Source organism: Coloeus monedula (genome assembly GCF_965178545.1).
Source record: "Coloeus monedula genome assembly, chromosome: 11".
NCBI lineage: Eukaryota > Metazoa > Chordata > Aves > Passeriformes > Corvidae > Coloeus > Coloeus monedula.
In genome coordinates, this window is record NC_138791.1 from 6,654,393 (window position 1) to 6,666,867 (window position 12,475).

The following is a 12,475-nucleotide window of genomic DNA, read 5'->3' on the forward strand; positions in this document are numbered from 1 at the left end:
ATCTTCAAGACTCAGCAAAGCCAAGGTGAATCTGATCTAGTACTGACAATATTCCTGCTCTGAGCAGAAGGCTGGACTATAAGGATTCCTTCCCACTAACATAATTGTGTTTCTGTGAAGTGTTGTCTTCCAGCTGATGGAGTGTTGCTTTCTCCTCAGGTGCGACAGTCCGCCATGACCATTGTGCCTTCTGTAAAACTGGAAGATTTGCCTGTAGTAGTAAAATTCATCCTCCAAAATGTCAAGGCAGCAGATGCAGTAGAGGTACAGTATCTTTTTCATAATGGGAGCGTGTGTTTTCCACACCAGTGTGTGTTTTAACAGAGGGAAGTTGCTTCACACACAGAGATGAATGTTTTTAATGTTTTCAAGTAAAATTTTAATGTTGCCAGGGATCAAAGCCAGCCTGGATGAAGTATCAAACGCACTTTTTTTTGTATGTTGAGGAAGCCTCAGTCTAAGCCAGATGAAGTTTGTGATCTGCCCAAACCTTTCAGGGAGACCCTTGTAAAAAAAAGTGTGCCTATCACATGGAAGCCACTCTGTGCTGGTACACTGCAATTCAGCAGCAGTCAGATTGATAAACTTGCATGTCCCAGAATTCCTGAGGCTGCCACATATCTTGCTCAGCTGCTAAGCAGAATAAAAACAGTTCACAGCAACGTAAAGCAGATACAGGTGGGAATTTTGCAGAGTAGCTTTAAAAAAATTCTGCTTTCTGTATGCATCTGCAACATCATGACACAATGTGAAAAGTTTTGCTGGTTCATTTTCTAAGTTAAAAAAAAAATTAGATTTGGACATGGTTAAGTACTTGTGAATCTTATAAATATATGAGGTTTTTGGTTTGTAATTTTAAGGTTGTTATGGGAAATTGTTTTATTTTCCTCAGCTTTTTCTGTTCTTCCCTCATTTGTCACAGTGATTTGTGCATGGATTTGTGCTTTACAGGTGATTTCTGATCTTCGTAAGAACTTGGATCTGTCATCGTGTGTTCTGCCCCTGCAGATGCACAGTTCCCAGAAGATTAAAAGCCAAGTCCAGGCCAGGTACTTAAATAGGTTTATCTGATTCTCCAAGGGTAGGACAAGACAAGAGAACTTAAACTCTTCCTCTTCTGGTCTCTCTGGCACTATTGGCTACATACATGAGTCCAATTTATCCTGTGGAAAGGCACAGACACCTTTATTCCTTCCTGCTTGGTACTAATACAATACATTTGTCAGTCCTTGCCCAGCCAGCTTCCCCTGTCGTGGATTTAATTCCTTTTGAGCCAGCTGCATCCATGTCTGCGTGGGAATAAGCAACTTCATCTATAATGATGTTGCTACCAGTTCATCTGTTTTAAGTTCCCTCCAGTATGTTTTCCATTGATTCTGCAACCTCTGTTTGCACCCTCTTGTGTCACTCCCTATCCTTGACAGAGCATTCCCTCTGGACAGTGGCTGCTTTAAGTAAGTGCTGTGACTGCTGGGCTGCCTTGTTCCTTCTGTGACAGTATTTGCAGGGACTGAGTCTCCTCCTTTCTGATAATTTACAGTTCTTCCCTGAGCCAAGTAACCACCAGCCAGAATTGTGTGAAGCTACTTTTTGATGTGATCAAGTTAGCTGTGAGATTTCAGAAAGATGTCTCTGAAGCATGGATTAAGGTAAGATACATGCTTCAGTCCTTGTTTCCTTATTTATTTGGGGTCCTTGATTGAGCCTGAGCCTTTCTTGTAATCAAATGTGATATCAAAAGACAAATGTTAGCCCTTCATTTTATTGATGCATTTCGTTCAGCGAGAGAGGAAAAATGTATACCCATGTATTGAGACTGAGCTGTGTGAAGCCTTAAGGTGCTTGAAAATGTCCTGCTGGAAATCAATATTGGCTGGTATTGTGCCAAATTTAATTTTAAATTACATTTCAGCGTAAACCATGAGACTGTTTCTTGTTCTCAGTCTTTCATTACTCAGTACCTCAGTTCCTTTCTCAATCCGGATGTTATTTGAGAGTGTCTTCAATCAAACTCAAAGTTTAGCTATTTTTTTGGAATGCTTTCTGGATTCTCTGTTGTTGGCAAGATCCAGTTTGCTGACTTGGATAGGTATCCTGTTGTAGAGGAGAGAAATCTGTGAGCAGGGTGTCACAGACTTTTGGTGTCTACCTTTTTTGATTTGGTTTTGGAATATAGTATTGTACTGTAGCTTAACAGCTTGCTTGTTTTTTTTTCTCTCAGGCTATTGAGAACAGCACATCTGTGTCTGACCATAAGGTAATACTTCTGCTCTGGGACTGTCCTCTTCTGCTGATGTTCTCAAGGCTTTCTTCATGGTTGTATATTAAGAGATTTTTGTAGTTGGTGCAGAAACTGCGAGTGATGTTTCATGGGTGGTTCTTTTGGTGTTGGACTTGTTCTGAGTATAGCAACCATCCATTTTCTTTGTAACCCTTGGTTCATCCTTCCTAATGTCAAGGGATAGAGTTATCTTGTTTTAATTCTGTCCTGTTGGACTCACAAGGTTTTTCTGCAGTTGTGACTGTTGGGACTTTTTGAGGTCTTTTTTTGTTCTCAGTTTAGACTTCAGGTTTTGACTTGGAGTTATCTGGACTGCTTAATATTTCAACATAATGAATAGTGGTTATTTCCTCTAAAAGGTTCTGGATCTGATAGTTTTGCTGCTAATCCATTCTACAAACACCAGGAGCAGGAAGCAAACTGAAAAGGTCTTGAGGAGCAAAATCCGATTGGGCTGCATGCCAGAGCAGCTGATGCAGAATGCCTTCCAAAACCATTCAACGGTCAGTGCTGATCCTGCTTTGGGGCTCTCTCTTTTCTCTCTCAAAGATCTTGGTCAGATGATGATTTAGCCCTGTGCTGCATTATTTATACCTTTCCAGTTATGTACATGTACTTCTCTTTACTAATTTTTGGTCCAGATCAGTGTCCCAAGGCACATGTCCTCTGTTTTAACTGTCATGTGGTTTTCTGAAGTTGAGCTTTCCTCAGCACTGGATGTGTTGAAAACAAGCAACAATAATCTCTTTCATGGTGTCTGTATTTCAGGTTATCAAAGACTTCTTCCCTTCCATCCTAGCCCTTGCTCAGGTGTTTCTGCACTCAGCACACCCAGCTGTGGTCTCCTTTGGCAGCTGCATGTACAAACAAGCTTTTGCAGCCTTTGACTCCTACTGCCAGCAGGTACAGTGTGATGGATGGCAGCTGTTTTATTTGGGCTTGCACTTTTTTCTAGGATGTATGTCATGATCCTTTAGGGGACAGGGTTTCAGGCAGTTGGAAGCCTTTGGAGAGAAGTCTGTGCCAAAGAGTAGGGCAAGAAGAAGATGGGGAACAATCACAGCAAGACTGGTAGCAAGGGACTCAAGCACAGAGACTGCTTTGATTATCTATACTTGATTGACTTAGTTCATACGAGCAGAGCAAGGCAGACATTTTCTGTTTTTCACTGTGGTTCCTTTGGTGGCTTTTTCCTTAGGAGGTTGTGACTGCTTTAGTGACTCACGTGTGCAGTGGAAGTGAGACAGAACTGGACATTTCTCTGGATGTGCTCACGGATTTGGTGGTGCTGCACACATCCCTGCTGATGCGCTATGCCACCTTTGTGAAGGTATGTTCTGGGTCTATACTAGATTTTGGGTCCTTTACACCACTTTGCCTCAGATCCAGAATACACCAGTGCTTCTCCAAAATAGAGGTATTGGAAAAGCTTGTACCTGTAAAGCTTTTCTGTCTGGAGAAATGCAGTGGTCAGAAGTGAAAGGTATCTGTTACCAAAGTGTGAGCTGTAAGATAGGACTGTATGATTTTTCGACAGGGGAAATTAAGATAGACAATTCCTTTTAGTTAGATAATGCTTAAATTGCAGGTGTGGAATGGTGCCTACAACGGAAGGAAAATGATGTCTATTTACATGAGCTGTTTCAGAAACTTGGCAAAAATCTGCCCCCTTTGTGGACTGCCCATTCTGTCTATTGAAAGACTGATAGTACTTTAGCCAGTATTTGAATCCTAAGACAAAATTGCTCACAGAGATGGAAGAAGACATGTCCTAAAATTTAAAAAAAGGAAGTACTTAGTGGGGAGAAAAAAAAATGGACTACTGAGTTCTAAGTCTGATAAGCAGCGTCAGACCTGCCCAGTTGCCTATTTCCAAAAGTATTAAAAGTGGAGATTGAGGGAAGAGCTAAACAGCAAGGCAAGCATGTCACAGTACTTTCATTGAACACTCCCCATCTGTGGTGGCTATGTAGCTTAAGGACAGCTTGTATTTAAGAGTCCTTGAACAGGGTGGGTATGGGTATTCCCACACCTCTCTGATACTTTGATGCTCCCTGTGATTTAATTGTACACTATGGGAAAACTGTTTACTTTTTGCTGTTTAGCTGGTTGATTGTTAAATGAAAATTGCTTAATTTCTTGCTTGTCAAATACTTTGAATCCTGTGACCAAACCTGTGATAGAAAATAGACAGCTGTCACTTGTCCTGAGCACTCCTAAAATGCTTATGGTATCCAAATTGTTCTTCCATTCAGCCTCTGATAAAATGACCTGCCATAATTAAGGCCAGAGCAACAGTTTGGCATTTATATTTGTTTAATTTGAGTGTAGCTTTTTCATGTGTGTACAAAAAAGGTAAAGTTAATTATCTTCCCTGAGGTTGGCCATTCATGTATTTTTGAGAATATGGAAAGGGATTCTTGATATGTCTGAGCTAGTTTGTGGCTTCTCTTATAGACCATTTTAGACTCTACACAGAAACTGAATCCATGCCAGATCCGGAAGCTTTTCTACATCCTCAGCACTTTAGCATTCAGCCAGAAGCAAGAAGGGAGCTACATTCAGGTAAGCAGAGACACAACAGAAAGTCATTCAGGCTGTGCCTTGGTGCTTTTGCTAGGTTAACTAAATACTGGCTTCATCTATGAACGGTGATTGATGTCAGGACGTCCTTCATCTTAAAATTCTCTTCTCCCCAAGTGGCTGCAAGTCAACTTATTCCCACCCTGATATCAAGGGCTTATCAAAGTGACTGTGTGCCTCTCATCTTTCCCAGAAAGGTCCCCTTCTCTTGTGCATCTGAGAAAGGTTAGAGTTGTTAGATGTGTTGTTGGAGGGGTACTGATGGTAGTCCCTAATCTAACCTCCCAGTGAAAGTGGGACTGTCACCAGCATGGTGTCATGTTGATTGTTGCTTTGTCCAGCTGAGCCTTGAAGGCTTGCAAAACTGTAAATTCAGCAGCCTCCTTGAGTGGCTCCGTTTCTCCATCACTTAGAAGCCTTCAGAAAGCACAGTTCAGTGTCTTCCCTGAGATGTTTGTATTGATTCAGGCACTTAAATTCTGTACACCAGAGACAACAGAGACTCTTGTCAGAAGAACTGAACTTCACAGTGCAGAGGACTCTGCTGGGAAGTAGTAGAATTCACACCTCTCATGCCTATGGTTTAAACATGAGAAGCTGTCAAACCTGGTCTGTCTAAATCCACCTTCTTCTTGCACAGGATACCTTGTGTGACTCAGTTGCAGCCTAACAGTGGTGGTACTGGATACCTTTGTCTGGATTTCTGAATCCTTGAGCATAGCAGATAAATATTCAAAGATATTTATTTCACAGCAGAGATGTCTGGGTTGAAAATCTTCCCATTCATACAGTTGAGCTCTTAGAAATTAGGACTATTTGCCTTTCTTTGAGTCCTTGTGTAGTTTGTAATTGTGGGTATGTTTGCACATGGTAACTTGAGACTGTAAAGGAAAACTGCTCTTCCTCTGATTGGTCTGTGGCATGTAAAACAGCATTTCTATAGTCATTTTGGGCCTTCCCACTCACCCTGTTAAATTTGAGCTCTTCACTGCCAAAATTCCCAGTTGTATGGCAGGTTTAGCTCCTTTCTGAACTACTTTCCTCAGTGATTTCCCCACCTCCCACCCCAATGTGTGATTTGTGAAAATTGCCTTGGCAACACACAGTGTGATTTTGCAGCCCAGGAGGACTTGCCATCAGGATGTTCTGCCTGTCACCCTCAGAAGTTGTGAAAAGAAGGGGAGGAGTGTCTAGAATTTATTTTGAGCTGACAGTTTGTAACTGTGGAGATCCTGGGTTGGCAATTTGACTCTAGCCTCAGTGATGGCAAAGACTTTAGGAGTAGGTCACCAAAGAAATCAGTATCCTGAGAGACAATTTCCTCTTTGCCTTCTCTAAGGGCACTTCTAAACTGATGCCTCTCAGACATGAGGATCTCTGCAGGTGGATTAGGCATTTGTCCTTGCAGTGCACAGTTTGTCTTTGGACCTTCACCACAAACTGCTCCATCCTTCAGCCTCCTGAAGCTGACAGTGTTTTGAAGTGCACCTCTGCAGCTGCTGTTAGGGTGTGACAGGCTCCAAGACCATCTGCTATTTTTTTAACATACTCTTCTATTAATTATAGGTGAAACCTGGACCGACTACATGTTCTGTGTAGTAGTTAGAGCAAAGTCAAACCAAATCACTTTTCATGCTGTTTACAGCCTTAGTTGGAGCTGTGACCAGTATTTTCATAATAAAGGAAATGTCAGAATCCACAGGGACTCAAATTCATTTCAGAATTTTCATACAGCAAAGCTGTAATCCCAGTAAACCATCCCCCTGTAGCCCTTGGAGATGACATTGAGTGAAGATGCCAACAGAACTGTGAGTGATGCACACAAGTACCTCTGTGGTGACACGGTCTGTGTCTCTTTCCAGGATGATATGCATATGGTGATCAGGAAATGGCTCTCCAGCACAGTTCCCAACCACAAACAAATGGGGATTATTGGTGCTGTTTCCATGATAGGCAGCGTGGCATTAAAAAGGTGAGAGAAAATGTAGCAAAGATGAATTTAACGTGGCTTTCAGTTCAGGCCTGGAGTGGAACAAAGACAGGAGGGCATTGCCTTTGAGTTCATGCACATCTTGGGCAAATCCAGGAACTTAAAACTCTCTTCTGCATACTGTGGTGTTTGGTATTTCAGCCTGTGCAGTGCTGCTCACCTGCTGCTGGTCTCAAAGGCATCCCAAATTCCTTGTTAATGCCTATTTGTGGATGCCTTGACCAGCACAAGCAGAACCTACTGCTTGGAAAAAAATTGCACACTGGTGGGCTGACTACAGATCAGCTTCTGACTCTAGGCTGAATAACCTGAGGTGCTCTGTGTATGAATCCAGGGAAATCTAAAAGAGAAGTCTCAAACACCACCAGGTCTTTTCTTAATGTGTTCCAAAGAAATCTTTTTCCTGCGTAATTCTCCAATTTCTGGAGAGAGAACCTTGTGTGTGTGATGGGTCACCTGCTGAGTCTTGTGCCACAACAGCAAGGTTATCAATTGCTTCCAGGAATGAAGGAGATGGTGCTTCACTGGAGAGACCAGAGCTGAACAGTGAGCGTGATGGGCAGGTGAGTACCAAGAATGGGGCAGTGTGGGAGACAGGGAGGATATGGTCAGCAAGGAGGGGTGACTGGAAATGCAGTCTTATCTGAAGTACTGTGTGGGTCTGGGAGTTAACTTTCCTGAGCATGGGATTTTTGTACATTGACTGCAGAGCCAAGAGTCTATTAAAAATGGTTTTGGAGAAACAAAGGCACCCACTGGTGTTGCCTCTGCTAGACCAGGACAAGCAGCACTTCAGCCATTTAGTGAAAGTCTTCTCTCCAGCTGTTATTTCAAATACAAAGAAAGAAGCAGGACAATCTGCTTCAGTGAGCCAAAGGGTGACCATGGCCATCCTCTCAGCTTTGGTAACTGTGCCTTTCAGGCCATCCAGAGAAAGTATTTCTGCTGTACAGGATTGGCATAGCAGCCTTTTTCCTTAGTTTCTGTTGAAGAACCTTCTTCTCTGCTGGCCCTCTATTTAAGGGTGATCCCGGGCAGACTCTTTTGTGTCATTTCATGGCAGAGGACTCTTAAAGGCCCATGTTCCTTCTCAGAGCTGTGTCTCTTCAAGAACATTCATCATGGGTTGTCACTCTAGAGATGAAGCTTTGAATATGCCTCACAATAAATTAATATAAAAAGGACTTAAGGTGAAAGCTTGAGTTGGATCACTTACCTTACCCATTTCTGCACTGTTTTCTCTCCTTTCAGCTGTCTACCCTGCTGGACCTTGTGGGCTTCTGCTGTGAGCAAACACCAGAGATCCGGGCTCTGTACTACGATGAATTTGCCAGTTTGATTGAGAAGCAGAAGGGCAATTTGGACTTGCAGCTCCTGGTACGTTGCAGAGCAGTTTGAACATAATCACTTACTAGAATTCTTCAGAAAAATGATGTTTTTTCAAACATTGGCAGGATAGAGTCAATTTGAGGATTTCACTCCAGTCTGGAAATTTGTTTTGTTCTGTGAGAGACTGGTCAGATACAAAATCCTCATCCAGCTCTCTTGGCTTTTTCTGATTATGGCAGATTCCTCATTGTGCTTTAACAGCTTCTTTTATGTGAAATTTTACATGACAGTAGGGAAGCCTTTTAAAGGAAATTATGTGACATTTCAGAGCATGCTGTTCCTATTCATAGACAAAAATAGAATCTGAAAGAACTTTAAACTTAGTATTGAAATTGGTTTCTGGGTCAGACTACTAAGACTGTCTGATCCCTAAGATCTTGGAAGAGCCACAGTCATTTATGGTAGTAAATAAATAAATGGTATTTATGGTGATAGGAAAAGGTTTGTGAAGGCCACTGGATAGCTCTTTCTTCCTGCTGGGAGCTCCTTTCACATGTGGGCTGCTTTCCTCTTGCAGCCAGCTGCTCTGCCTCTCTGCATCACTCTGGAACTTGTAGTCAAGCCCACATCCAGAGAGCGGGGAAGAAGTTGGTTGTGCACACTTAGCATTGTTTCCTGGCTCTGTCTCTAAAGGCAGCCCTTGGCTATCTTTGCAGGCCATGGGGCTTCATGGCTGTGACTGTTCCAGGATACTTTTGCTTGGCCTTATCTTCTGCATCTTCCACTGCTGCTGTTGGAGCTTTCTTCATTGATCCCCTTTGCTGAGCAAGTTTTTTTTCCTTTCTTCGTAGGACAAGTTTGGGAAGAGTTTGGTGGAGGACTTTCCCAGTGACTTCGTGGTAGATCTCAGCCCCACAGTGCACGGGTATGCTAATCACAGCTAAAGCATTGATAGTGTTTCTGCCACTGAGAACTGAGGTTGCCAATAAGACCTTGTCTGTCTTTCCTTGCAGTTCATTCTTGTTCCCAGTGAAGTCCTTGTACAATCTGGATGAAGATCAAAGTCAGGAAGCAATTGCCATCAACCTCTTGCCATTGGTGTCAGAGAGTGAGCTTGGCAGAGTCACTGCTGGAGCGAGTCACCAAAGCAAAAGGTACTTTGACACTTACGTGTGGGATGACTGCAAAGGTAAAGGAAATGTTTTCATTTGTGCACTTCAGGTGCCTGATAAGGAGCTAGGCAGAGAATTTACCAGTTTACAGTGTTGTTCTCCTTTTTTTGATGTTAAACATACTCAGATAGATTTAAAGGCATAATCTGGTTGGGAGCTGGCAGTCTGTTCTGGCTTAGGCTGTTTAGGTGATCTTGGGTGAGTCATGCTGGTAGACAGTGCTAAACTCACAAATATGCAGCCAAAAATGAAATTTGACTGAAAAATAAGGACATTGTCTTTGGCAAATGGAACAGGAAGCATGTAAGATATACAAAAGTCAAGTAAACAGTATGGCAATCAAAGTTAAAAGGACCATAGGACTCATAGAATTGTTAAGGTTATAAACGGCTCTCTTTTTTTTATTTGCACCTTCACATTGTAGTTTATTGTCGTAAGATTTTGTTGAGATTTTAGTTGTGCTTTAAAAAGACGTGATCATTGAAAATACAGCTAACTTCGCATGCATCTGTGGAAAAATGTTGATTTTCCTCACTCAGAATTGGAGCAGTGGCACACTGCAAAACACTGAAGGAGGTTTCTCCACTGCTTATAACTGTGTTGTGCACAATTTCTTACAGATCCTTCTGAATTAGTCAACTTTGGTTTCCACCAGAAATAAATCTGACCCCATTTTTTGTTCATTACAATAATTTTTCTTCCCTTATTTGCTTTTTCAGAAAACTCATAATCACCAGTTATTAGTTTGTGGGAGTTTTTTTCTAACCCACATGGTGCATTTCTGCTCTGTATTGCTGGGACTTGCAAGGAGCAAAATAGAAGGCATAGGCAAGGTGGCCTGGGGAGGACACAGGACATAATGGAAAAGTGATGGGCATTCTGGAGATACATAAAACATAATACCCACTCCATTTCTTTTTTCTCCCAGGGCAGTGTCACCCATGTGTCTGTCACCCTGTTTCCGGTTGCTGAGGCTCTACACCGCAGAGCAAAACAGTGGAAGTCTGGAAGAGATTGATGCCTTGCTAGGTATGGTAAATGGACTTTCTATAGAAGTCCTGTGTTGTTCCTGTGCCAGATCTGCACAGATTTCCTCTGGCCACAGGAAGGATTGTGCATTTTGTGAAGGAGGCTGAGATGCTCTGTGCCCACAAAGTGGAAGGGAGTCAGGGAGACAGTTGTGCTGTCTGAGGATAGAGTGGCTGATGGACCTTACTCCAAATAGCCACTGGAACTGCTACAGGCTTTGATAAGAGGCTTGGTCTATGCAAAGGCCAAAGCATGAGTAGCACACAGTCCAGCCTATACTTTTCTTGCTCTGTGCCAGGTTGTCCCCTGTACCTGACTGACCTGGAGGTTGAAGGGAAGCTGGAATCTCTGTCCAAGCAAGAACGTGAATTTCTGTGCTCACTCCTGTTCTATGCTCTCAACTGGTTTCGTGAAGTGAGTAGAGCCTTGTCTGCAGGTTCTGGAGTGGAGGGATGAGGGAAGCCTTGGAGAGTAGAGGTTGGTCGGCCAGGAGAGGGGAAGCCAGAGGGGAGAGAATATTCTGGTCTTCTAATGTGGTCTTTGTTACCTAACAGAAAGGTTGTGCTCCACTTCCAGAGAGGCTATAGAATTTCCTTTCTTGGGGATGCTCTATACTCTCTGTTCTATACCTCTGTGAGCTGACAGAAGGGTAAAATGCAGTGCCTTCATGCAGATTTAGACCATATATTTGCTACATCAATGGTCAGTGGGATTGTTCCCTGCTGGAGTTACTCTGATAACATGAGAAGGGCAGATTTGGTGCAGTTCCACATTCCCAGTCCTCCTGCTCTTCTCCCAGGACTGCCTCTTTCCTGGCAGACCGGGGGAGTGCCAAGGGGTCTTCAGAGCCACAGGTGTCACAGAACCTGATGTTGTCTGCTAATTCCTCTTTTTCAACTAATATTTTATGTATAGGTGTTGTCATGTTGGAGTGAAAGCTCCTCTGGACTCAGGCCTAGAGGGAAGCCAAAGCACAGGGGTTGAATTAAAACCTTTAGATAAGCTGAGATACATGAAGTCATACCAAAGTGAAATCGAAATACAGAGTTTTAACTTTTAGTAGAAATATATGCTAAGTGCCTTAAACATTAAAAAGCTGCAGCAGGGAACTTAAACACAGTTTTTATTGCAGCAGTGTTACCTTTTCACAGAATTTCTTTAGACAAAATATAGATAGAACTATACTGTTCACATTTTTTAGAATGTTCAGATAAACAATAAGAGCTGATAGAGACTATATAGGCAAATCTGTGTAATAACCTATGTAACACTTGTGTAAGACTTACGACTGTTGGAATTAGACCAGGATAGGTTAAAAAATGAAAGACTAGAAACGTGTGTTAATTTTATTAGTCAATTAACAAATATAATCCACACTTCTGTAAGAAAGAATTGGAGAAGGAACTAGAATTAGAAGAAGCTGTTCTGCCTGCTGTTTGCCTGCTGTTGCTGCTTGGCCTTATCATGTAACCCCTTCGAACTCTGCCTTCAAGAATCTATGAGACTACGAAATAAAGAACTCAGCAGAACAGCAGCCTCCTCTGCTCTCTCACCCTCTTCTGAAAAGGAAGGGTATCCCATCAAAAGCTCAACATTGTCCTACCTCTTTTTATAGATTGCACCAATTATATCCATGTTCTTATGGGCTTCTGAAGAGCTTTGTTCATGCCATCTGAACCTGGTCACACAGGCCACTTGTGCTGTGTTGTGTGTTCATTCAGGACTTGAGAATGTTATTCAGAAAAGAAAAAGTAGCAAAGTGGGTATAAATCTCCCTAATTCAGTGAGCTTGGTTTGTATCTCTAGGTTGTAAATGCCTTCTGCCAGCAACAGGATGCTGAGATGAAGGGGAAAGTTCTAACTCGATTACAGAACATCACAGAGCTGCAGAATGTGCTGGGAAAATGCTTGGCAGGTGAGTATGAAACATTTGTACATTTTGGGTCTGTACCAGCTGTGAAGTGAAAGGAATTGTTTTAGACATCAATGGAGGAAGCATATGGTAACACACACTGCAGTTTTACAGTGGCCTAAAAGTTCATGCATGGACAGCTATAATTTTCAGTTTGTCCAAATCCAAACTGCTCTTCT

At 42.5% G+C, this 12,475-nt stretch overlaps 1 protein-coding gene across 1 annotated transcript in view; it reads left to right on the forward strand.

Annotated features, from left to right (window-relative positions):
- The window catches only part of FANCD2 (FA complementation group D2), a gene marked incomplete at its 3' end in the record, with an annotated part of 35,192 nt that overhangs the window by 7,331 nt on the left and 15,386 nt on the right, over positions 1-12,475 (forward strand). Inside the window, exons 10-25 of the mRNA XM_082289086.1 lie at positions 160-264; positions 952-1,049; positions 1,541-1,649; positions 2,222-2,257; positions 2,641-2,784; positions 3,050-3,184; positions 3,480-3,611; positions 4,739-4,846; positions 6,727-6,836; positions 7,357-7,417; positions 8,106-8,231; positions 9,035-9,108; positions 9,197-9,337; positions 10,284-10,384; positions 10,683-10,798; positions 12,191-12,299. Of these exons, the coding sequence (XP_082145212.1) occupies positions 160-264; positions 952-1,049; positions 1,541-1,649; positions 2,222-2,257; positions 2,641-2,784; positions 3,050-3,184; positions 3,480-3,611; positions 4,739-4,846; positions 6,727-6,836; positions 7,357-7,417; positions 8,106-8,231; positions 9,035-9,108; positions 9,197-9,337; positions 10,284-10,384; positions 10,683-10,798; positions 12,191-12,299 (1,705 nt within the window). The remainder of the gene's footprint in view (positions 1-159; positions 265-951; positions 1,050-1,540; positions 1,650-2,221; positions 2,258-2,640; positions 2,785-3,049; positions 3,185-3,479; positions 3,612-4,738; positions 4,847-6,726; positions 6,837-7,356; positions 7,418-8,105; positions 8,232-9,034; positions 9,109-9,196; positions 9,338-10,283; positions 10,385-10,682; positions 10,799-12,190; positions 12,300-12,475) is intronic.